At 36.7% G+C, this 26,498-nt stretch overlaps 1 protein-coding gene across 1 annotated transcript; it reads right to left on the minus strand.

The window, feature by feature from the left end:
* Nucleotides 1–14,481: 14,481 nt before the first annotated feature.
* On the minus strand, nucleotides 14,482–23,124 carry LOC107774765 (basic leucine zipper 9). Its single transcript, XM_016594410.2, has 6 exons — nucleotides 22,756–23,124; nucleotides 18,031–18,145; nucleotides 17,359–17,512; nucleotides 16,510–16,585; nucleotides 15,604–15,729; nucleotides 14,482–14,903 (listed from the first exon to the last, which is right to left on the minus strand). Exons 1-6 carry the CDS (start codon nucleotides 22,987–22,989, stop codon nucleotides 14,580–14,582), a joined length of 1,029 nt encoding a protein of 342 aa, XP_016449896.1. The 5' UTR covers nucleotides 22,990–23,124; the 3' UTR covers nucleotides 14,482–14,579.
* Between the last annotated feature and the right edge of the window lie 3,374 nt (nucleotides 23,125–26,498).

The raw sequence follows: 26,498 nt of genomic DNA on the forward strand, positions 1-26,498 counted from the left end.
CTAGTTCTTTCCAAAGTATATTCGAAGTAGTGGCCTGCGATTTTGTTTAGCAACGGTCGGGCATCCCGGAGTCGCATTATTTTGGTTGTATCAGCCATTTTGACTGTAGTCATATGTGTTTGGCCGTAGCCATTTCTTTGATCCCAAGTGGTAGTTTAGGCATCTACACCGAGGGTATTCCCTTTAGGGATTCTTACAAATGCAACGTATAGCCTAAACTTCGGGATTTTCATGCCTGTTGAGGTCTTACAATTTGTCATGCTTGTTGAGGTCTTACAGTTTGTCATGCCTGTTGAGGTCTTACAGTTTGTGTAATGTAAAATAGATCTGGTTACGCCGAGGCTGCCCGCCAGGGGTCTTACAGTTTCGAGTTTTCCAGCGTATGGCGATTAATGCCAATCTCCGAGTCATCGAGTTTGTTTCAGCTTGAAGACCACTTCTCGTGAGCTCGGAGTTGCCCTGTGGGGGCTTCATGAGCCTGGAGTTCCGACCCTAGGGTCGTGCGGGTGTTGAATTGCTGATTCTAAGTCTCCGAGTATCTCGGGATGCATTTGGTGGAGTGGCCCTTGCTGCGAGTATGCCGAAATCGCCTTTTCCGAAGTATGAAATGCCAAAAAGGTACTCTTTATTGCTTCGCATAAATATATGTGTTAAAAACATGTTGTCTCGTTGTTGTGAGCTCGGCCCGCGGGGGTGCAGCTCCTCAGATCATTTGATCCAGTTACACGATTCCCTATTGAAACTCAGCCTGCCGTTTCTTGGCCCTTCTGAGGGGATGGTGTCCCTAAGAGAAGGTCATCGCACGTAGTCTGATTGTAAAAGAAAGGCCTGCGATCTCGTCGGATCCTCTTCTAGGGGTATGCCGCTCTACTAATAATCTTGCTAGCGGGACCCTCTTTGGGTTGGAAGCCCGATTAAGGGATGAGAGCACGGTGGGCCCTGCTAAGGCCTTGGATCTCCGATTGGAGTTAGAACTTCCGAATGCCCCGCCTGATTTCCTGCGTATAGGTTAGTGAAAAAATAATGAAGGAGCAAAGTAGTTCTTCCTCACCGCGGGATGTGTAGGTAACATTTCGAGGTTCGGTATATATCTGTCATTCCGAGGTGCGATCCCTAATACAGCCTTCTGTTGTATTCAATCAGGCTTGGCCGAAGATATGGTTCTGCTTACCCTTTCATCCCTTTGAGGGTGGAGGCATTGATGTCGGCGATGCGTTATGTGGTGAGGAATTTTCTCTCGGCGCATGTTTCCCCTTGCCGCTTTATTTTAATCCCGCCCTTTGCGTGGGATTTCATCTTTTCGACGAAGCGGGGTCGATGCCATCTCTGGGCGGTGTGCCGGTGGCCGTTTGAATAAATACTTGCGCCTTCTCTGATGGTGCGGAGATCGGCGTCTTAGCCCGAGCTCAGACGGGCTGTATCAAGAGAATGATTTTTGTGGTGATCGTCATCTGGAATCTGTCAGGGAATCTGTTGGGGATTCGAGATGCGAAAGCGATTCGGTCCGTTGGTCCAGACCGCTCAATTTACTTTGGACCGACATTGTCGGTGTGCTTGATCGAATCTCCTGAACCCATGAACATATATTTTATTGAAAATGGATTAAACGAGGAGGAGGGTTACCAATGTGTAAGTGTGAGACCGCGGTGAGGTCTCGGTGTCCTTTTAATTGTATGTAAGGGTACCCTCTGGAATATTTCCCCGGACCTGTTTTTCCTTGGCGACGAAGATTTTCACTTTCCATTTCATGAGTTCTTGGGGGGTGTCGTTGCTCCTTCACTGTCGTGGTAATACGTTGCGGCTTGTTTGCTTTATTCTTCCTGGTTGCTTTCCTCCCTTGGGGCTGGGTTCGAGTCTGACCGCCCGATGATACTTGGTGGTGATTTTTATTGAGTAGCACGACTGTCGTTCTTCTGAGCTGGTGATCGTTTTTGACCCCGCGGCCGCGTGCATTCTGCAACTCCCGCGTCGTGTTGTTATTCTTTTGAAGAGGCCTTGGTCGAATAGGCCTGAGTCATTTGGCATCCCTGGTTTTGCTTATGGTGATCACGATATTTGGTATAGCAATGCTGAAATCTTACTCCGCTGGGCAAGGTTCCCTTGCCGGTTGTGCCTTGTCGAATCTGGTTCCACTAGAGATTCCTCGGGGAGGTTGTCTTCGAGCTATTTCCCTATTTTTGCGAGGTAGGTTGCATCTTGTGTCGTTCCTCCCATACGTGGCGCATGGATGGTACCTCCACCTGTTTGGCATTAGTTTCTTTGTCGGGAGTCTGCTTGGATATACCGAGCCCGAGGAGGTTCCCGGGCGATTGTCCACGGCCTTGCTCCATGGCTGGTGTCGGGTGCGGGTATCCGATAGATTTCGGCTGGGTATCTGATCAAGATTTGTTTGAAATGCCCTACAGTCGTCGGGCATGTTTCATTTAACCTTCGGGCGAAGGCCCGGGTTGTCCAGTCATCCGAAACCGGGAGCGATCTCATTCGTCCTATTAGGAAACAGGACGCGACTTCCTGTGGTGCTTCACTCTCTCTTTGTCTGGACCTAGGTGTGTCAAGCTTTTTCATCACTGCTTCGATGACATCGGTATGTGCTCCTGCGGAGGGGTCTGCTGATATGGTAAGTGGGTTTGCGAGGCCAGGTGCCAGGCTGCGGCACTGCGTCATGGTTTCTTTCAATAGTGTTTCCTCGAACTTCCTCAATGAGACAGACTCGCACTCATCATCTTGCGGTGGTGCGCTCATAGGGATCCAAGGTCCTGTCTCACCTGGGGAGTTTCGGCATTTCGGATTTTCGTGAAGCAAGTTCCGGGACCGCTTCCTCAGGAGACGATTGATGTATGAACTTCCACAAACCTGACTCGATCCTTTCGAAGAGATCCCCAAGCATCCTTACTGCGGTGGGGTCAGTTACCGATCCGTTGTGTCTTGATCTCTCGGATACTCACTCGGCATAGGGAGATGTTTCCAACACTACTACGCCAAGAGTCTCCGGGTGACTTTGCAGCTAAGCGATAGCCAACTGCTGTGCCTGCAACATTTCAAAAATAACATGAAGACTAACTTCCTGTTCTTCTCGGGCTGGGGTTTTTTGAGCTTCCTGTTGGTCGATATGTTGTATGCTACCATCAGTGCGCGAGGCTTCGTTGGCCTATTGCACGCCTTGCAAGCCCGCGTTCGCTTGAATCGATTCAGATGCGTTATCAGGGTCCTGCAATGTTGCGCCAGCAGCTGGAACAGCCACACTATTTTCGTCGTGATTTTTGGGGTAGTCGTTCTCGACTTTGCTTACCGAGCCAGACATTTTAACCTGAAATCAAAGGATCTTGGACAAGAAAAAGTGTGAAAGATAATGTGTATTTGTGAAATGAAACCAGTAAGAAAATAATCACTATTATTTTTAGCCCCACGATAGGCACCAAACTGTTTACCGTAAAAATGGTAACAACAATTAAATTTATAAATGGGATTCTAAAAATACGTGATCTATTCCCGAGCTAGTTATTAGAGCAGTTGATGCTAATAATTTTAAGTTTAACGATAAAATCCAGACTAAAACGAGGTAGTAGTCAAACCGAGGGGCCTGTTGCCCGGATGCGGGGCTGATCGATGGGGACCTCGGGGCCCAGGTTCGGGTCGAGCTCGAGCTGTTGGGGTCAGCCGGGAATGGGATAACAATTGAGTATGGGATTAATCAAGGCTTTTTACGACCAATAATAAGCAATATAGTGAAGAACAAGTAAGAGGACGATAGATATTGAAGCGGCTTCGGGCCAGTAAGAACGAGCAAGCTAGAAAGAAAAGAGAGAGAGAGAGAGAGAGAGAGAGAGAGAGAGAGAGAGAGAGAGAGAGAGAGAGAGATTATTGCACTTGTGGAGAAATGGAGCAACATCAGTCCCTTACAAGGTAGGGTGAGTCCCCTTTATATAGGAGGGGGGACTCGGCTACAAGTATGTGGAGATTAATTACAAAGTAGGGAGATGGGATGGCTTGATGTGATGCCTCAGCATAGGCTCTTGATAGGTCAGCCCTGACAGACTTAGCCGTATGCCTTGGGAGCATCCCCCTCTATCCTGGCTTTGGTCCCTGTTTCCTCTGAGTAGGGCTTCAACGAGCCCTGAGGTCGGGAACTCGATCGCGGCCTCCCATCCTCGGGGTCCTGAGGCATGCTTCCAAAATGACTTGACAGCGAGAAATCAAGTCTTCTGATTTTGCCGCGTACAAGTACTTAGTGATTGAGCATGATGAGTGGAAAGTGTGAGATAGTGAGATTGAGTACTCTGAGAGTATGAGTACGTGAGTTCATCTCTGAGATACATTGCATTGATATGCACACGTGACATACAGGCATAAAGATGTATTTTCCTTATGTTGTACGGTATCACGTTCTCACACATATTGACACATGGGCATAGAGAGGTATTTTACACTTTTTATCTGGAAAGAAAATAAACATCTTATTTATTGTTGAAAGGATTTTAGGGAAAAATTAAACTTTTCAAACTTACTCATATTTTCGACGATTTCGGTAAAGGATTTGGGTTTTTACTGATATACTTGAAAAGCGAAACTGTTTTTCAAGAAACTATGAAAAAGTTGAGCATTTTATCTCTGAGTTACTTCTTTTATTACTTGCTTTACGTTGTTATGAACTGTTGTTGTCTATTGGTGTTGGACCCGACTTTTGTTCCGGCCTGTCACTACTTTCAACCTAAGGTTAGGTTTGTTACTATTGAGTACATGGGTCGGTTGTACTCATAATACACTTCTGCACCTTGCATGCAAATGTTGGTAACTGATATTGTTGTGATCGACGGGAGCTGGAATTAAAGACGTACTTGTGTTCCGGTAGTAGCTACCTCTTGTTCACGGTAGCCTTAGATTCATAAAATTCTGTTTATGTATATTTCAAACAGATGATGTATTTATTTCATATCAATTTTGTAAATTCTATTCTTAGAAGCTCATGATTTGTACTATCAGTACTTAGGGAATGTATAAGATTCAGATAATTTCTTTTATTTAAATTTTCTTATTAATATCATTGGAATTGGATAGATGTTAATTGGCTTACCTAGCGGGTTAGGTTAGGTGCCATCACGACAAGTTGGATTTTGGGTCGTGACAAGTTGGTTTCAGAGCTCTAGGTTTATAGGTTCTACAAGTCATGAACAAATGTCTAGTAGAGTCTTGCGGATTGGTATGATGATGTCCATACATATCTTCGAGAGGGTACAGGATATTTAGGATATATTTCCCATCTTTCTTTCCTTATCGTGTAGCATTGATTCAGCTTGAAGCGTAATTCTTTGAATTCCTTCCACGCATTCATATGCGCATGTGAGCGCTCGATATCAGCTCTGCTCTGCTGGCTTGTGATTCCATGAATGAGGTACGAGATGTAATTTTGGTGTGCAGATTGTGGGCCAGTTTAGAGGACTTGAGGTCGGGTTTTGACAATAGCTTGAGCACGAGGGTTTCGGTTGTGTGAGCACGTGCTTTTGGACTTATAAGTTCCGTAGTGTGCATATTAGTGGAATTTGTGGCTCGATGAGGGGTTGGATTGCCATACGGTGAACATAATGTGACTGCAGGAAATGTTCAGATGGATTGAATATGATGGGAAGAGTTTGCTTGAAATATAAAAAGGACTATTGGGTGCTTGATTTTTATCTTGATTTGATGTATTAGCTCGATTTGTGGGTGTGATGAGGGATCTTTCATGCTATTTAATTGTGGAGTGAAGTAGATTTTCTTGTCTTGTTGTGAGTTCAAATTTAGGAAGATAATGTGATTGCGTAGTAGTTGTGGCTGTGGAAGGTATAGAGAGATGTCAGTTTGAGGCAAACCGGGTGGGTTATCTCCTACGGGGTGTCCTGAGGTTGTGTGATCCCTATGTTTTTTTGTAGAGAGTTATCTTTTACCAGTGAATTATATGTGTTGCAATTTGAGTTTGGATCACTTGTTGAAGTTGGCTTGACTATTACAAGGGTGAATGCAAGATTTGCAGATAATTTGAAGTATTAGATGGTTTGGGTTACAGGAGCTCATGAAGGATTTCGTTGAATCTCACTGGGATATTATGGCAGTAATAGAGTATGGACATTGTGAGTTATTGTATATTTTGATCTATGGCTTTGGGCCAAGTGGGGGAATCTGTTATCGATGATTTGATTGCATGATTATGTGTTGTATCGGTTTCAGTATGAGGCATACTTGTGGATCGGTTATGACTTGCAGATGTTGGTTTTAAGGATGAATTAAGTAAGAGAATTTTCTGGATGCATGATGTATTACACTTTATGGGTATATGGGAAACATTGAATGATTGACTTGTTATTCGTAAAGGATGTAGTGCGTATGGATTAGGATTCACTCGGTTGCTTAGAGGTGTGGATTACTTCTTTGGGTGTTATTGTGCTAATGGGGCACAGATCGTTCAGCCTATTTGGGGTGGTGCAATTGAGAGTTGAGCTGATTGGAGGACTCTAGAGAAGGTTCTAATGGGTTCGAGATTTATATGTAGCAATTGAGAATTTTTCTGGATTTATATATGGAAAGGGTAGGATATTTACATTAGATGGTGTCGAGACTCGCGATATTTGTATATCATTATGGAGTATACATTTTAGTATCAGGAAGGTGAAGAAAATGACTTTAGATTCGCAAAAAAGGTCTCTTCAGAGTAGGTGTCTCGATTGTGGTACTTTTGGGGTGCTTAAGAAGGAATACAATGGCTTATGGGCCTTAGGGCGGTGTGGCTTTATGCTAGGGTCTCATATGGTGAGTTTTGGTTGAGGGTCATAGAATTATGGCGAGGAGAAGTATCAACTTGAAGGCCATTCGGAAAGAACTCGAAAAAATAGGACAGTTTAGTAGTAGGTTGGATCAACACCGTAATGGATATGATCGGTTCTTTGGGTACTTATGATGTGGTGAGTCTCTACAGGTTTTTGTGGCAATGCTCTTGGGTTTTGGAAACTGCATGGCTTGGTTGAGTTAGAGGGATTCGGTTATGATAGCTTGGCTATGTGCAAATGGATTTCCAAAGTGGTTCTCAATGATTTCTATCACGATTCGATGTGGATATTATCTACTGGCGAGAGGAACATGTTGAGAATTGTGATTTCCTATTGGATGGGATCAAATGGAAGGTTTCTGATTCATCGGATATGTATTCTATTTGTTACTCATAGTTGATTATGAGGTTCTCATATTTTTTATATGATGGCATGATAGATGCGGTGTGTTGTGTGGGATAGAGGTTTGCGTGTGCAAGATCATGGTTTAGTTTTGAAGGGAAGGTCATAAATTTATAGACAACATGGACAATTTTTAATGTTTAGATGAATGTTATAACTGCTTGATTTTGCCTAGGAAGGGTGCACATCTCGGAAGGCGCATTGTGTTTTGACTTATAGATGCTTCATTGGTATTGCGGTACTCGCCTGGTTGATCGATTGTTGATATTCAGATTTTTCTACGTGGCACGAAAGAATTATATAAGTATTCCTCCTGGGATTATCATGTATGAGAGATGTGTTAGATATGCGAGCGGTAGAGTTAGGATCAGATATGGTGAATCATGTGTTCTATGGATTTGGAGACTGGGAGTTCTCAGAAGCACGCTATTTCATGGTTGTGGACTGTGATGATGTGGCCAAACCTAGCCAGATGATAGTATGTATTATGGTTAGGTAGTTGTGGACTTTTGGAGGGCTATTTGTCCATTCGGGGATGACTGGAGTTGATTTGGGGGCATATTGGTATGCCCAATGAGGATGTGTATTCTACACCGGGTCGGATTTGTTGACTCCAAATTGCTATTGTTGAGGGATATGCCATTCGGTTAGAATTGATTTTATTCGTATCGGATATGTTCTATGTGTTACTCTTCCATGCTATGAGGGGTTGTGATTTGTTGGTTATATGCACACATGGTGCAGTTTTATTTGAGCCTTATAGCGGAATTAGAGCGATATGGTGATTGGGGTGTGGAATGGTTGATTGCGCCTTAGTTATGATCTTTTTGGATAGTGGTGTATTGTGTTATTTGCTTCTCTATGTTTATGGTCATGCACTTCGTGTACTTAATGTCAAATTGCGTGTGGTTGTTAATTTTGAGTATTGTGGCTTGAGGTATTTCATATGGACCAGTGTTTGGATGGGGTCATGCATTGCAGCATGCTTATATCGGGAAATGATCCTTTGTGTTAGATTCGTGTGTCTTGGTTCTACCAGGTATGATGGGTTCGTAGCATTTCGGTTGTGGTGGTATTTGTTGAACTTGCGGGATGGTTCTCTCATTTGAGTCATTTTCCATGATTGAGTATATTTAGAATGTGGCTTATTGCTGCACAGATTGCACGGGTTGTGGTTTTAGATTGTATTGATGTGGCATGCCACTGGAGTGGTTGTGTTGGATGAGATGAGGTCATTGGACCTAGTATGGATACTATCGGATTTGATTACAACATGTATGGAGGATGATATCAAAAGTCGGCTTAGAAATTGGCTATAATTCTTGTCGAAGGAGGGAGAGTTCCATGACTTGTTGGTCTAGTAAGTGGTTACGAGTTTTTGCATGTTTCTTTCATCATTGGCAGTGAACAAAGGTTCAGAACAAGATTTTAGTTGATATGAGGTTCGTTACCGGTGTCGAGTAGCTATCGCGGTCGGAAGTTAGCGCTATGAGAATTTGAGTTGTGTGGTATATCCTGTGATTGTGTATTGGGTCATGGTTATGGATTGATACAGCTTGTTCAAACTTATACAGTGTGTAAATGTGAAATTCGAGTCTTGTAGTAAATTCCGGATGCTGGAAATTGGATATTGTGGTTTACGGACTAAGGATGGAGCAATGATACTCAGTTGTGTGGTGTTGTCGGGCCTAGCTGAAATAGGGTGACGTGGGATCACCCCCGGGTATGTGCATGGTAAGGTTACACGGCGGTTTGATGGCTTAGGAACAAATCTTGGCACGTTCGAGGATGAATGTATGTTTAAGTGGGGGAGAATGTAATGACCCGACTGGTTGTATTGAGCATTTGCACTTTTCTCGATAGTTTGGGGGCACGAGTAGCTCCGTATGATATATTACGACTTGTGTACAAAATTTGAGTTCATTCTGAGTTGATTTGATATGTTTCAGCGCGAGATTTTGGAAGTCGAAAGTTCGAAAGTTTATTAAGTTTGATTTGAGGTGTGTTCATCGCTTTGATGTTATTATACGTGATTTGAGGCCTCGAGTAAGTCGGTGTTATATTATGGGATTTGTTGGTATGTTTGTATGGGGTCCCGAGGGGCTCGAGTGAGTTTCAAATAGGTTTGGGTTGTGTTGTGCTCGTTTTTCTTATGTTTCGACGTCGTTTTTTCAAGCATAAATCGTACCACATTGAATAAATGCGCTCCGATTTCGATTTTGATTGAAGCATTAGATTCGTATCGTAATTACGGATCCATAGAAAAAAGAATCTTCGAATGTGGACATCGTATGAGGATTTTATGGTCATTTTACTAAGAATTTGGTTGTCAGTTTTTTCAGATGAATTAGGAAATTGCCACTGACTTCGTATTTAAAAATTTGCATTATTTTCAAATATTGAAACCAACATATTTCCTTCATTATAAGGTCAAATGGAGTGATTCAAAAGCCTAACTTGACTGAAATTTCACAAGAAATCCATTGGAGGCATCAAAAGTAAGTTTAAGAATTGTTTGTTATGCAAAACGAGGTAGAACAATTGTGCAAAAATACTTAATATCGAAGGTTTGTTCATTTGGTCATATCTTTAGTTGGGGAGCTCGAATTTGGACAATATTTGGAGGCGATTTTCACCATATAGATTGGGGTAAGAGTTCTATACTCGATTTTGGTTATATTTCATGAATCCATCTTCGTTTTGGCATTTGATGATGATTTCAAAGTAAAATTTGAGGGTATTGTCTAAAATTTCATAAAATAAATTTTTGAGTTTTGAACATCGATTCGGAGTCGAATTTGAGTGACACTGGTATCGTTGGACTCTTAATTGAATGAGTTATCGGATTTTGTGAGTTTTGTCGGGTTCTGAGGCGCGGGCCCGAGTTTGACTTTTTGGTCGATTTTGGGATTTTGATTAAAGATTCGGCCTTTATCGATTGGGTTTGTTTTCTTTGGCATTATTTGATGTATTTGAGTTGCTTTTGGCTAGTTTCGAGCCATTCGGAGGTCGGTACGCGCGTGATGGCAGTTTTGGAGCATCATTTGACTTGCTGGGTATTGGATTTGGCTTGTTCGAGATAAATAATACTTCTAAACTTGGTGTTGAGGGTATGAAACCCCAAATTACGTATTATGTGTTTGGTGTTGAGGTAACGCACATGCTAGGTGACAGGCGTGTGGGCGTGCACCGTGTAAATTGTGACTCCATTATTTCTGTGGTACTGTGTAGTTACCTGATCTTATCTGTAACCATGAAATCTCTACGTACTAGAGCTATTGAGAGGTGATCCATGTTAGAAACCACGTCTAGGCTACATGTTTATCATGTTGGGACCCACTGAGGTCATTTCCGCTATTGATTTATCTATTTTTATTACCTTATATACTCAGCCATACACATTCATATGCATATCTTATCTCAGTCTCTGTTACCATTTATTGACACATCATATCATTATTTTAGGATAGTTTCATGGCATTGTGATCCCGAGAGACTAGAGAGATTGATGATTGAGTGAGGCCGCGGGCCTGATTATGAGTGACATTTATGAGATTGGGTTGCACGCCGCAGTGGTTATACTGATTTATGATAGCGCTTGGGATGAAGGAGCCCCTCCGGAGTCTGCACACCCCCAGTGAACGCGGTTGATTATATTGAGGGATGGATCTTCCTTGGATATGGATCTTGTCCGAAACATTTATATACCTAGGGATAGATCTTCCCCACGGGTTAGATTTGGCCCTACTCAGTATTGAGTGATGGATGGTCAGTTGATGTATATATTCCGGGATGGATCTTCCTTGGGCCGGATTGACCATATACAGTACTGAGTGATTGAGCATGGTGAGTGGAAAGTGTGTGAGACAATGAGATTGAGTATTTTGAGAGTGTGAGTACATGAGTTCATCTCTAAGATACATTGCACTGACATGCACACATGACATATAGGCATAGAGATGCATTTTCCTCATGTTGTACGGTATCACGTCATTCATGACTTCTCATACATATTGACATATGGGCATAGAAAGGTATTTTACACTTGCTATCTGGAAAGAAAATAAAATATCTTATTTATTGTTGAAAGGATTTTTGGGAAAAATTACAATTTTCAAACTTACTCGTATTTTCGACGATTTCGGTAAAGGATTTGGATTTTCACTCATATACTTGAAAAGCATAACTATTTTTTGGGAAACTATGAAAAAAAATAAGCATTTGATCTCTGAGTTACTTCTTTTATTAGTTGCTTTATGTTGTTATGAACTGTTGTTAACTATTGGTGTTGGACCCGACCTTTGTTCCAGCTTGTCACTACTTTCAACCTAAGGTTAGGTTTGTTACTTATTTAGTATATGGGGTCAGTTGTACTGATACTACACCTCTGCGCCTTGCGTGCAGATGTTGGCTGCTGATATTGCTGTGATCGACGGGAGCTGGAATTGAAGACGTACCTGCTTTCCGGTAGTAGCTACCTCTTGTTCATGGTAGCCTTAGATTAATAAAAAATCTGTTTATGTACATTTCGAACATATGATGTGTGTATTTCATACCAATTTTGTAAATTCTATTCTTACTATCAGTCTTTGAGGAATGTATAAGATTCAGATAATTTCTTTTATTTAAATTGTCTTATTAATTTCATTGAAATTGGATAGATGTTAATTGGCTTACCTAGCAGATTGGGTTAGGTGTCATCACGACAAGTTGAATTTTGGGTCGTGACAATAGTAAACTTTGTGGTTTCAATTTTAGGAACTTTATTAAGAAGACATCTCTGCTTCTGACGATCTTAATAAGTCCAGATACCTAAAGCTTTTATATCCCTAATCTATTACCCATTTTTGTCCTATCTACCAATTATATCTATCAAGCTCTCAATTATTCTCTGCATAAAGGTAAGCACTTCAATGACAATAATCTCTTAGTTATGATGGTGGTCTAGAATTCAGAGTGGACCTCATTACATATCTTAGCGGTATGAAAGCCCCCTTATTGTGGCAGAACGAACTTTTCATTAGCCTTGTTTACTATTTATGTGGCTTTTCTTTGCAGGGAGACAGTTGATGTCCAGTGGCAGCATTTTAGTATCCTTGAACCTCTAGCCAAACTCTATTGTTGAATGACTGGTATGCACCATATAGGAACAAGGTAAAAGGTGACATTCAGTTATTTCATCCTAATCGCCACACACGTACAGAGGAATAAGAAAGGAAGATAAGAAATATCCTATCACGTCTCGTAGAATCACGATTATAGGAATGGCTGGCTATATACCATAATTGAGATTCTACTACTAACTTGTGCTCCATTAGTCATAGAAATAACCTAGGGCTATGATACCAACTTTGTCAAGACCCAATTTAGGATCATAACCAGCGCTTAGGAGCAAGTACCCCCCAAGTAAGCCTCGTCGGTATTTTACAGAAAATCGGATAGAGTTTTCCCTATTTTAGGACTATCCAAAAGTTTTCCTGTCTCATAAATAAATAACAACCAACTAATATTCACCCAAATCAGTCACAATCTTCATAAACTAACCAAAAATGAGTTTTCACCAATATTACCAACCTTATCAACATAATAATACTAAACCCATCAAAAAATGCAGGAAGAAGTATAATACTAGTACCTAGTCCAATATAACGACTGAATACTCATGACACTAATAAAAATAACTAGGGAGCGACTCTAAGAGTTCATAAGGAAAGACGATAACAAATAAATAAACTCTTCACCCACGCGAACAAGTGCGGGGCTCACCATAAACTATAAACTCGTGTACTCTAATTAACAAAATCCTCACTCGCGTTAACTATTGTCTATGTAAACAAAATAGCGGGGAGTGAGTCGTTAGCTCAGTGAGTAATATTACTTAACCACAACCGTTTTAAATTGGGGACAAGTCAGAAAACATGCCCGTATAATAATAATCAGAAACTATTATAATAAAATGCCCTCTCAAAATGGTAAATATAATTAGTTTATTCATGTGTCTCGGTAAACACTGTATCATAGTAAATCTTTATGTTTGGGAGGTTTTCAAGAAAGGATCATGTAATCTGTATTACTGTGTGGACCCCTTCGTAAAAGGAGTCAAATATAACTGTGGGTCCCTACTCGAGAAAACTAACTGTAAATGTATGCTAGCTCTACTTCCTACTAGCGAGAGCTATAATTGTAATCGGTAATCTGTAATACAAGGTGCACCAGGTCTAACGAATATGTCATTAGCTACGGGATCCTTCAAAGTCTCCTCCCATTTATATTTATCTTGTAATCAGTTAATACTTGTATAAAAATATTTTTAAAATAGTACAGGGCATCTCAGTTCTTATCAATCATAAAATTTCATTCGATAACAGTAATTTCAACTTTCAAAAAACGAAAAAAATATCTTGTAACAACGAGAATATCTAAAATAACAGTAATCATCTCAAATAATCAATTTTGGTATCATATCGAGTGAAGGACTTGTCCCCACATGCAACTCAAAATAATCGGTAACATATTCATATTAAAAATTATGTGTAAATAATACATGTTATGAAAAATACATATTGCGGTAAGATTACTACTCATAATACTCGTGCAAAAATATCAAGCGCACAACTTCGAGCAGTCCGTACAACTTCTTTCGATCAATCTGTATAAGTCGATGTGTGGCAATAACTATGAGCTTCACCTCTGCTTCTTCTTGTATCTTGAATGGTTTAAAGACAAACTTCATTCTTCTAAACCTTCTTTTACGTTGCTGAAGTATTTCACCTTGATTATTAGTTGAGTTGATGTTCGGTATCTTGCTCCAAGTAAAACTTTCCTCTCTATTACCTTTTGATTCTTTAATCTTGGAATATCCTCCCCCCCCCCCCCCAAATCCCTAACTCCCGTAGTGTAATATTATGGTGGGCTCGTCCCATTAATTGCTATTAGTAACTTTTGTTTCTTCTTTTATTTTATTAATTTAGCTAATGACTTAAATGTCCATAGTTAAAAACGGTCATTACATAAATATCTTAATAAGCATTAATTAGTGATTTGATAAAAATAATAACTAGCTAACCTGCTATTACAAGTTCAATTCACTTTGTATTTTGCTCTTTAATGTAAGGCTAATATGCTAATTTGTACAGATAATAATTAAAGGTGAAATAACACAACATAGAATCGAGGTATCCACTATAGAAATTAAAGTTCACATATAGTATTGGTAAGCTCAAACATATAAGTAGCTTAAATTAACCACTAAGTCCTGAAATAGTTACAACTATGATAAGTCTCACATACAAATTAGAAACCATATTATAAATTAATTGTCTGTGACCATACATACCACAATAATTAATATTTATATTACATAAAACCATAATAATTATATCACTTTGAAATAGAAGGGACATGTGATTCCCAGGACCAAACATCAGAAACACAGCTAACAGCATCACTCATAGCACCACCATTCTTGAAATTCCGGTTGAATGCATTGACATTTTCGACTCCGATCACCGGATTCGGGCCGGAAATTGCACTCCACTCGTTTTCTCCGGGCACGGTGATGGTCGGAGAGACATTATCGAGTCGACATAAACTATTGTTGTTGGTACCAAGTGGTTGAGGAGTGTTCAAGTAATTTTGAAGAAGATGACTTAAACTTGTTGAGGTTAATGAACCTCTAGCCACCATGTCCTCAGCCAACTTCACCTGCATCGCATAAAAAATTAGTATTAGAATCTGCACGATACGCAAATACTATTTAAATATATTAATCATGTTAAATTACGATTTGACTTTTTTAAGCACATTATAAAATATCAAATGCGTCATGCAAAAGAATCACATAAATTGACCATTAGTCAAGTCATTTTTCTCAAAGGCTAAATGGATTAGTTTTAATAGTAATGGTATAAAATTAATGGGTTGGATGGAATTTGAGCGTGTTAAAATAGGTTTGAGTTAATATATGAGTAAAGTCATTACCCACTCAAAATTTAGTTGCATTAAACCGGGTCAACTTGGATTAAACAACGCGTTATAAATCCAACCCTCAAATCAAAATTATTTTTCCTTTTATAATCTATTTAATTACCAATCAAACTAACAAAAACTTTTCAATCTAATCAATCAAACTCAAAATAATATTTTGCTAAAAAAATTAGTATGTTTTAATGTTCTTAATAAGTTTTTTAATAGACAGTCCAAATTGGCCCGAACTTTTAGGTGGGGTAATTTGGGTTATACGAAAATTGACCTGCAAATATATATATATATATATATATATACACATAACTTTTCTTAAACTTAAGCGATGTATTTTCATGGGAAAAATTAAACCTCTATTTTGAGGAACCATTTAAAAACATTAAAATGGAAAATTAAAAAGGAAGAATAGTGGGTACAATACTTTGGCTCTTAATGCTTCCACATCTGATTTGAGCACTCTATTATTAGTCAAAGCATCTTTATATTGTTGAGTAGCATCTGCAAGCTGCTTGAACAATGATTCATTTTCACCTCGAAACTGATCAACCTGAGAAAATATGTACGTAAAATACCTCAAAAAAATAATGTAGAAAAAGGAGAACTTATAACAATTAACAGTAGTAAAGTATTTATATTACAATAAATATTAGTCTGATCTTGGTACATAGCCTAAATTGCTAATTAGGATGAATGTGTGAACTATCAATATGATGTTATTTGAAGGGGAGTCTTGGAGCAACGGTAAAGTTGTCTCCGTGTGATTTATAGATTACGGGTTCGAGCAGTAAAAGTAGTCATTAAGGCTTGCATTAGGGCATATACCACATCCTAAGGGGTGCGGCCATTTCCCAGACCCTACGTGAATACAGAATACTTTATACACTGGACTGTCTTTTTTTTCTTTTAAAGTCTAGTTTTTGACATACTACTCTGTCTTAATCCCATTTTGTAAAAACCAAAAATCTACTCTTATTAGGTACTCAATAATATTTTTCTAATTGTTCTATATTTTAAACCATTTTGGAGGTTTGAACCGAAGAGGATTTAGTAACTACTATCACTAGATTTCAGCTCAAAATGGTTGTAATAAGAAAGTTCACAAGCATATAATGAGTTCATAATTAATTCAATAACCATATATATGAGATGATTATTGACCTAGATATAATTAGTCAAGATGTGAATTAACATTAATATGAAGAGACAAACAAATTTATACACAGATCTCTAATTTAAATACTTTCTCTATAAATTTAAATACTTTTATATGTTCCTAATAGAATAATAAGATAAACTCTTATAAAAGAATTAATATTTATTTAAATACCTGATTTTCAAGATCTGCTAAATGTGCTTGCTTTCTTCTTCTCGAACGCCTTGCAGATTCCCTATTAGAGGCTTGCCTAAAAATTGAAATCACCATATCCACATTTATTAGCCAAAAATAAAACTCTATATATAGACAAATAATTATTATTTTTAATCAAGCCAACGACAATGACATTTTGGAGATCATTGGTCTATTTACAAAACATGCTTTTTACTTCCAATTTTTTATCCTACTTTAGGAATAATACATATCTTATTTGGAAGTACACGTGTACCATTATTATCGTAATTAGATTAACATAATAAGATCAAATAAAATAAAGATATCATTTATATAGAGCAAAAGACCACTAGTTAAATCAAAATGATTAGTTCTTTTTTTCTTTTCCATCCCGATATTTATATTGGAGCCTTGACTAATTCAGATTTAAAAAAAAAAAATCCTAGGACTCGAACCTGAAAACTCCGGTTAAGAGTAGATAAATGGCTAATTCTTATTTGTATTGTTAAAAATATTGTGTTTCCTGACATGAAAATTCAATAATTTTTCCATCTTTCTTTTTCTAAACTCTTATCACATTAGGTATATTAAAGGAAAAAAAGAAAGGGAAGACACTAAAATTTAAACTCACCCTTATTGTCGTGAAACTTTAGTGAAACTTTTACTGATACCACTAAACTCATGATTTGTAGGTTAATTAATTGACACATAATGTTTTTTCAAGAAAAAAAGTTTCTGTGTTTTTATTTATTTTAATAAAATAAATAAAATATTCTCTCCACAGACAAGAAAGTTCAGAATTACTAGTATAATATTTTTACTATATGGTCGAAAAATAAGATTCACCTTCTGATGCGTTTAATATCCAATGGGTCAGTGCTTTGTTCACAGGGACCCACTTCACCGTCCGCGTCATCATCATCTGAATAGGACCCACTTGTAGCTCCCGTAACTGGACTGTCCCTCATCTTAGGCATTATAGTTGGCGTTGGACTCCCAGCTGAGTATAGTATACAAATTCATATGCAAGAAAGAAAGAAAATACGAAAGATAAAGAAACAATAATAATAATAATAATCTGTGTGTTTGGTATGATGAAGAATATTTTTGAAAAATAAATTATTTTCTAGAAAAAATTTCGCTGTTCGGCTGCAGAGGAAACTATATTTTTGAAAATAATTTATAAAAGATTAATAATAATATTAGTAGAACTTTAAAGATTGATAACAATATGTATATATTGGTTGGATCAACCATATGAAATCAAGAGGTTGAAGGAAAAAAGATTGTGGTCCACAATTTTCCTCCTTTTTGTAAAAGATTGAAAAAATATTTTCTGACAACCAATCAAACACCAGAAAATGACATTTTATCGTGTAAAAATTAAACCATTTTCGAAAGAATACTCTGTGTCATGACAAACACACAAATAATATTAAGGAATTGATAGAAAATTTCAGGAAAGAAAAAAAAAAGCAAGGAAAATATATTTTAGAGGGTGAATTTGGATATAAATACCACATATTGAAGATTGTGAATCCACAGTTGCAGAAATGCAGGACTTGGGAGTAAGGTTTGGAGACCAAAGGGGTTTGTCTGTCAGTGCGCAACTTGAGAAACCATTTACCATCTCCTGCATTAGCAAGAAAAAAGATACTAAGTATGCAAAATAAAAAAATAAAAAATAAAAAGGGGCCGAGCATAAAGCATCTCGTATTCATGCAGGATTCGAGGAAGGATTGCACCTTAAAGGGTGTAATGTAGACCAGGGGCGGATCCACCCCTTTTGGAAGGGGTGGTATGGCACCCTCTAAGATGATAAAAAATTTATATACATATGTTGAAATTTTCTTAAACTACGTTAAATATCTGATTCTGCCACCCACGGTCGTAAACTAGGCAAAGGTGACATGACTAATAGACATTTTTGAAAAAATTTTCCGTGTGTAAAATTCAAGTTGAAATTGATCTTGAACCTTGTCCGACTTTCTAATTTCTTTGTGCTTTTTATTTCCTTTTATCCCAGTTATTTCCCTTTGCGGCTTCTATTTGTCATTTATTATTTTTATATTTTTATTTTCTCTATTCTATTATTTTATGTATGGTCTCTAGCAAAAACACTCAAAAAAGAGACTTCAAAACTTTAAAATTATAAGCATTCCGCTTAATCTTAAGTTTATGAGTTTTCTTCTTTCACATCCAAAAAACTTGGGTCTTAATGAGAATTTTGGATTGAGATCAATTTTTTTCCATTTTTTGTATTGCTTCATAAATATTTGTGTTAATATATGGTTCTTAAATATAATTTAAACCTCTTTACTATTAAATTATGATGAAAATTTCATAAATATTGCTTAAAAATTAAATGAGATTAATGGTTTTGGTTTTTGGAAACTTGTAGTTCATTTAATTTTATACTTATGGGGCATAATTTACCCAGTGAAGATATATTTTTTAAATTTTTCTTATTCTGATTAATGTAATTCTCTTATTAAGGATGTTATCTTACTTGTGTAAATTTATTTTTAGTGTACAGAAAAACATATAATTTCCTAGTAAAAATGTTGATTTTACTTGTGTTATTATAATAAAGGTATTATTCCTTATTTAAAATACTAATTACGTTTGTTTTTTGATATTTGAGATGTAATTTTTATATTTGTAAATAAAATATCTATTAGGCTGACCCGAATAAACTCAAAAAAATCGAATAAACGTTCCTAACAAATTCCGCATTAATTATTACAAGGTATATAGTAAAGGAAATTATGGCACCCGCCCTTCAAATTCTAGATCCGCTTCTGATGTAGATAGTCTACCATACTGCAAGTATTAGTGACTACTCCCAGGACTCAACCCGTGAGTTATGGATCACACCGAGACAACACTACCATTACTCCAAAAGTTCTCTTCTAGCTAGTATGCAAAATAAAAAGAAAGGGAAGATTTCTTTGTTGTTTTTTGCAATAGTATGCACTTGTTTTGTCCAATGCGTCACTACTAAAATTTCCTATTCTAACTTATAATAATTATTCAATAAAGTAGAAATGCCTAAACAAAAATGATGGAGTACCACTTATATTGCATCATCAAGAAAGGTATAGATTCAAAAAAAGAAAAAGCCTATAGATGTCTCTTTAGAACTTGAATGGCTATTTCGTTAATAAATTAGGTAGCCCATCTTCTATTGGGAAAAAGGAATTAATACCATATACACATTTGACAAGCTACTGAGCTAATATACAATTACCTTGCTGATATTTTATTTTATTATAGAAATGTCATGTTATTTAAAGACTAAAACAAAATAAAATTCTTTTTATTTACATCTCAGGTAACTGTAACATAGGAAAAGGAATCTTTACACAAATAGCCGGTAGGATTTACAATTTATTTTTTCTAGTCGGTATACATTATACATAAATTATACACTGATTATTTAAGGCTATATACATATTATACATGGATTATATATATATATATCAAATACTATATATCCGCCATCTATTTTTTATTTAAGCATTGGGTGAGTGTGCCACTATTTAGCTGAAGTATCCCAGGAGTGAGGTGTATTTAAAAAAAATATTTTGTTTTCTATTATTATTGAATAATTCAAAGGACCTTGGTGTTATTTAACTACTAAAGGACTTCACGAATTTTCCGATTATACTTTTTTTTTTAAAAAAAATTCTAAAAATGTCCCTAGGGAACTTTTAAATTCCTAACCAAGACTATTACTTTCATTCAAGTAAACATTACTTTATTTATTATTTTATACTTCTGTGTGTGGTATGAAAGAGAAAGAGAAAGATATAATTATTTTTTAATTTCTTGTTTTGTCTTTTTTGTGGTTTAGTTTATGATGCTGTCATTCTCAATCTATACCTAATTTTTATAATACAAAGAACTAAGACAATCTCAGCATCACATACTGTCCATACAACTTAATCAAAGGCCTAAATCAATCAATTTACCACTTAAAAAAAGGAAGAAAAAAAATACTTGGAATTGTACAATCAATTTCTTAAACTCAAGTTTTTGTCAGATTCCAAAAATATTCGCCTGAAAGTTAACACAGCAAACCGACCATTCACAGTAACGTGGAAATTCAGTACTTCAATTCACTTTAGTACTTTAGAAAGGCCCTCTAACATTATTTAATTCATTACTTATGGTAGAGTGGTATATATTTTTTCTCGGAATAGGATAATTTTAGTATGGTTAGACTCGTGAGGGTATGAGGATTCTGAAAATGTAAATTTTACCCGATTCCGAGACGTGGGCCCCGGGCTCGGGTTTTACTAATTTCGAGATTTTTGATATTTTTCGAATGTTTTCACTTGGGCTTTATTCTCTTAGCATATTGTGACGTATTCGTTCTGATTTTGGATAGATTCGACGAGCGTGTTCTTAATAAAAATTTCGAGTTTGAACCCTAGGTATGAATTATATTTGTTAGGGAGTGTTTTATCCGAAGAGGAGTCTTGGAAAACGATAAAGTTAGTTGTCTCCCCGGATACTTGTATTAGGGTAGATTGCCTAAATCATACCCCCTTCGGGTACAGTCATACAGTCCTTCCCCGGACCCTGCATGAACATAGGATACTTTGTGCACCGGATCGCCTTTTTTAGAGAGTGTTTTATCCTCCGATATAGAATTTTTTTGACTTGACTTTAATTTACGCGAATTCCAATACAACTACCGGACATTGATCGAAAAAACATATATCACTAATACTTTAGAAAGACCTCAAACCTTATTTAATTCATTAATTTATTGCTTAAAAAGTCACATCCCATTTTTTGCCAATTAAGCACCGTTCCAAATTGAAAGGAATCTTTTGGAAATGTATTTTGAAAATAAAGACGAAAAGGGACTAATATATAAGAAATCATTAAAAATTTCCTAAGCAACAAAGAAATATGAAGTCACAATTTTCCAAAGTTGAAATTTTAGTGAACTCATATGTCCTTATTACCAATTTACCAAAACTTTCTAAAAACTTTAATTTGGTATTTTTTGGCAGATCCTAATAATTTTCTTGTGAAATCCTCAATTATATACGTAAGATAAGATGTATATATTAGTCTTTGGGGTAGCTTCCCAATGATCAAGATGGTATAATTTGAATCATAATATAACGAGTTCATATCCAATTATATCTACATGTCACTGTTAACCTAGTAATATAAAAGCGCAGTCCGGTGCATAAGATATTATGTATTCATGTAGGTTTGACGAAGGACCGCATTTTACGAAGTATGATGTAGACAGACTAGTCTAACAAGTATTATTGGATATTTCCGTGGTTCGAACGCCTAACATATAAATTACACGGAAATAATTTTACCGTTATCCACGACTTGTGTGTGTGTGTGTATATATATATATATATATATATATATATATATATATATATATATATATATATATATATATATATATATATCTTTTCTGTAGTTATAGATAAACTTATTTAGAAAAATGATTTTGCACCGCCAATAATAAAGAGTCACGTCCCAAATAAAGATGGCCCCTTTTATTTAATACTTCTAAACATTTCAAAGTAGCTAGGGTCTATTATAAATAATAAACCACCAATTATACTTTATTTCACCCGATCAGATTCCAAATCTTTATAGCATCTTCTCTTTAAATATCAACCCCCCCCTCTTCATTATTCTTGTCCTCCTTCAAATAATAACCATCTCTTTCATTTCATTGCATTTCTCCTCCTTTTTAAAGTTCTATTTTCGTATGTGATTTAAAAAAAAAAAAAAGAAGATTCGCTAGCTTTCATTGTGTTAAAAAAAATATGATCTTATTTAGCAAATATTCTGGTATATATTGATTTTTTTTTAACACCATTAAAAAGTTCGTACACTATCCATATCCTAGAAATTCCAAAAAAAAAAAAAAAAAAAATATTTTCCAAACAATATTTTAGACAAATGTCACAAATTCGAGTAACATATAATCTCTATAACATCTTAAAATATAGTGATCGTATAATTTCTTTTTGGCACTTTCAAGAAAAGGTGCACTAATCTATCGCTATGCGGGGTCCGGAAGAATCGGACTATAAGGGTCTATTATATGCAGTCATACTTTGCATTTTTACGAGAGACTATTTCCAACCCGTGACCGGTCACGTGACAGCAACTTTACCAATCTAAAATTTTGAAAAATCACATACACACATTAGAAAATTATTCAAGAAGATCAAGAGGGAAAGTGCTAACCTGATTACTCATAGTAAATGAAGGAGCAACTGAACAAATATCACCAAAAATATCAGCATGAGCATTATTGTTGTTGTTGTTGTCGTCATTAATATTATTATTATAATTGATATTTTGATGATGATCAATACCTCCAAAACCATCACCAGTTTTGAAATACTCTTCTAAAGCCAATAAAGAAGGACTTTTCTTCATGTCTCTAATATTTGCAAAGTTAGCCATTTTCTTCTCCATATAGCCAAAAAGGAGAGTGAAGGGGTGAGAGAGATGAAAATATTAGAGACTTAGCAATGAAGTAGTTTGGGTTTGGAGTGAGTGGGTGGGAGAAAGAAAGAAAGAAAGAAAGAAAGGGGGGAAAAGAAGAGTAGCTAAGTGAGTGATTATATAGAAAAGGTAGAGAAGCCAAAGTTGGTTCCTGATGAAAGGAAAAGCCATGAATCAATTCATTCATCAGATAAAGTTGTTTTGTAGTTACTTATATACCCTTGGAATGAGCTATATTTACGACATTACCCCTTTTCTCATTTAAATTTGTTGATTAATTTCAATTTTTTAGAAAAATAATAGATAGCTAACTCCATCTATGTGAGTTTTGCAGCTTATGAGAGCTTTTCTCATCGTCGGTTTCAAACTCGAAATAAAAGAGGAGAATTACATCCTAAACATGGAGCTAACTTGATTGTTTGGTTCGAGGTTTAGGGGCAGAGCTAGAAGCTCAGCTACGGGTTCAATTAAATCTAATAAATTTTTTTCAAATAATATATTTACATGAAAAATTTATTAATATATATAAACATTAAATTTAAAACTCAGTTATTAGTATTTAATTATCCTTCAAAACTTCAAAATACATAAAGCTTAAATCTTAGCCTCGCCTATATCGAGATTGGTAGGACCAAGCAATGGAATGATAACTAGTATAGGATTGATTAAACGAGATCCAACTCGTTAAGGAAAGACCACAAGTAGTCTAGCATATACAAAAAGCCTTCATGGATATTTTCCACTGAGTGAAAGGTGGCGAGCCTAGAAATTTATTAAGTGGAATCAAAATATATATTAAAAAACAAACATGTGAAAAGCTCTTGGATTACATCAAAGAGATTCAACAACTAATATATCTATTGATGTTTAGCATAATGCATATATATTTCTATGTATATCGCCTCATATTTTACTTTTGTTTCGTGAATTTGGAATTTTAAATGCTATGATTTATGTTAATTTGAAGTGTTTTTATGTGTATGAATGATTCGGGAGAAATTGGGGGCGAAACGCGCAAAATTTGAGCCAAAACGAACAAAACCGGACGAATTGAGCATTTGGGCGCCACAGGCAGCGCCTGGCGCCACCTGTGGCGCTGGAGGCAGAATGGAAGTTGAGGCAGCGCCCTGGTTGGCGCCTGGTGCTACCTAGGGCGCCGATGACGTGATTTTGTCCAATTTCGCCCGGAACAAGGTTATTTCAGCCCTAGACCTACCCAACACGTATAAAGGCAAGACTAAACATATTTTTGGAGTGGAAGATGCCACTTTAGAGATAGAGAACAGACTTTGAATAGGAATTCACGTGGAGGAACATACACCACGCTTGGAGGAGGCTTCTAACTAGTTTTTCTTCTCTTTTCTTCTTTTAATCTCATAGTTTATTAGTTCTAGAGTTTTGGGTGCTACATGAACGTTGTAGTTTGAAGCTTGAATTGTTCTTGTTATTTTATCATATTGATTTATTTATTCAATTTTGTGCTTAATTATTTGATTGTTTGATCACCAATTGAATACTATCTACGAATCTAGGATTGAACTCGGGAGAGGAAATTCTAAATTGCATATAAGATTGAGTAGAGCAAGATCTTAACTCTGAGGGGAGTGGATTTGCGGTTAGGATAGGAATATACCTAATCGTCTTGCTTGGTTACTATAAGTGAATTATAAATATGTTCTTGTTAATCCTAATTCCATAGGAATATAGGCGTTAGGTTAGCTTGAATAGGCGAGTTTTACTTCGGGAGAAGGCTACGAACAATATTAACCCTGTCAACCAATAAACCAGATAAATTAATTGGACGGTTTAAGTGGAAAACTCAACGGGATTGTTAGCTAACCCATAGCTCTAGAATATTCACTCACATTGAATTCGCCTCTCTAATTCGCCAACTTGTTTTCTTTAATCTTTTAATTTGTTACTCTAGATTAATTTTAGTTAAATATTCATATTTTAGGATTCACTTGAATAGATTAATTGTTTGATTTAATTTAGTTGATAGTTAATCACAAGTTCCTGTGGGTACGATATCTGGACTTACAATCCTACATTATTTGTCGACCACGTATACTTGTGTATGCGTTTGGTCGCAACAAGTTTTTGGCACCATTGCCGGGGACTTAGAAATTAACTAGTCTACTAGATTAGATTTTTACTTTTTGTCTACTCAAGTTTTTTCTTATCTTAGTTTAATATTTTATTATCTTTGTTGACATGGCATCTTGGAACGATAATTGGTCGAATATTGGTTATTCGTATTATGGTGATCCTTGTCCATATTGTGGAGGACCACACTTAGGGCAAAATTGTGCATCTCAATCTGATGTGTGGAATTTTTGTAATATGTGTGGTTGTCAAGGTGGCCATTGGGATGGTTGTCCTAATTCTTATTATCCTTCTCAGAGTTCTTATTATAATATTTCTAATAATGTTTATGAGTTTGATAGGAGCAATGAAGTGGAGGATATGGAAAGCATGACTTGTATTATGGACATGATGAGGCAAATAGTCGAGCAACAAAGTCTTGATGCCTTAACGATCAAAAGACTCCAAGCTAGAATGGATGAATTAATGGTCAATTTCCAAGAAGAACCTCAATTCGATGAAGAGAGCGAGTTCCCACAAGAAGATTATTTTGAAGAAAAAGATATAGTGAACCAATCTTGGCTTGAGGAAAAAGCTCAACTGATAAAACCTCATGAGCTTCTCCGTGATGGTCTTTCAAATATGACAGAATAGTTGATAGACGAAAGAATTGAGCTCAAGCAAGAAATAGACCAATTTGGCTTAGACATGCATGACCTACATGATCAATTGAATAAAAAAGTTGAAGCGTCTGATGTCCTACAACCAATCCTTGTGGATACTGGCCAGCTTGAGGAGCAGAAAGAGGAACTTCAACTATTCGACCAAAATATTATTAATGATGCCAAGGTTGACGAAGTGCTCAAAATTGAGGATGTCAAAAATAATGCAATTTTGGAGTTGGAGCGTATTGGACCTCATTCTAAACATTTTCAACATTGTGTTTGGTTGGTGACATGGTAATTGATCCAGTCGAGCATATGAAGGAGTCAATGGATAAGGAACAAATTGCTTATATTCTAAAATTTGTGATGTCAAGGAGACAAAACAACATCCCCCACTTAAAGGCCAAGAAGTGCAAGATGCGATACATATTGCTTGGTTCATTTATTTTTATACAACCGCCTCATGAACGTGACAGAAAAATTGATGCAAAATTGGAGGAGCAATTTATATCCTCAAAGTGGAAAGAAAAGTGGTGAAAGTGATGGCATCATGCCGCGACGTTAAATCAAGCGCTTGTTGGGAGGCAACCCAGCCTGTATTTTAATTTTTTATATCGTGTCAAGTTTTGTGTTGTTTTTGTTTTGCAGAGTAAGGAAAACCTGAGTACTCGAAGTTGAAGCTGAGGAGCATGTTTGAGCTTAAGTGTGGGATCGTTCCGACCCTTCAGA

Source organism: Nicotiana tabacum, chromosome 5 (genome assembly GCF_000715075.1).
Source record: "Nicotiana tabacum cultivar K326 chromosome 5, ASM71507v2, whole genome shotgun sequence".
NCBI classification, from domain to species: Eukaryota; Viridiplantae; Streptophyta; class Magnoliopsida; order Solanales; family Solanaceae; genus Nicotiana; species Nicotiana tabacum.

What these genes read in the sequence shown, in the direction of transcription:
- LOC107774765 (XM_016594410.2), bottom strand. Translation starts at nt 22,989, where the DNA reads ATGGAGAAGAAAATGGCTAACTTTGCAAATATTAGAGACATGAAGAAA. An exon ending in TTCACAATCTTCAATATGTG is followed by an intron (nt 17,513 to 18,030) that starts GTATTTATATCC and finishes TACTATACTCAG; the next exon opens with CTGGGAGTCCAACGCCAACT. An exon ending in GATATTAAACGCATCAGAAG is followed by an intron (nt 16,586 to 17,358) that starts GTGAATCTTATT and finishes TTCAATTTTTAG; the next exon opens with GCAAGCCTCTAATAGGGAAT.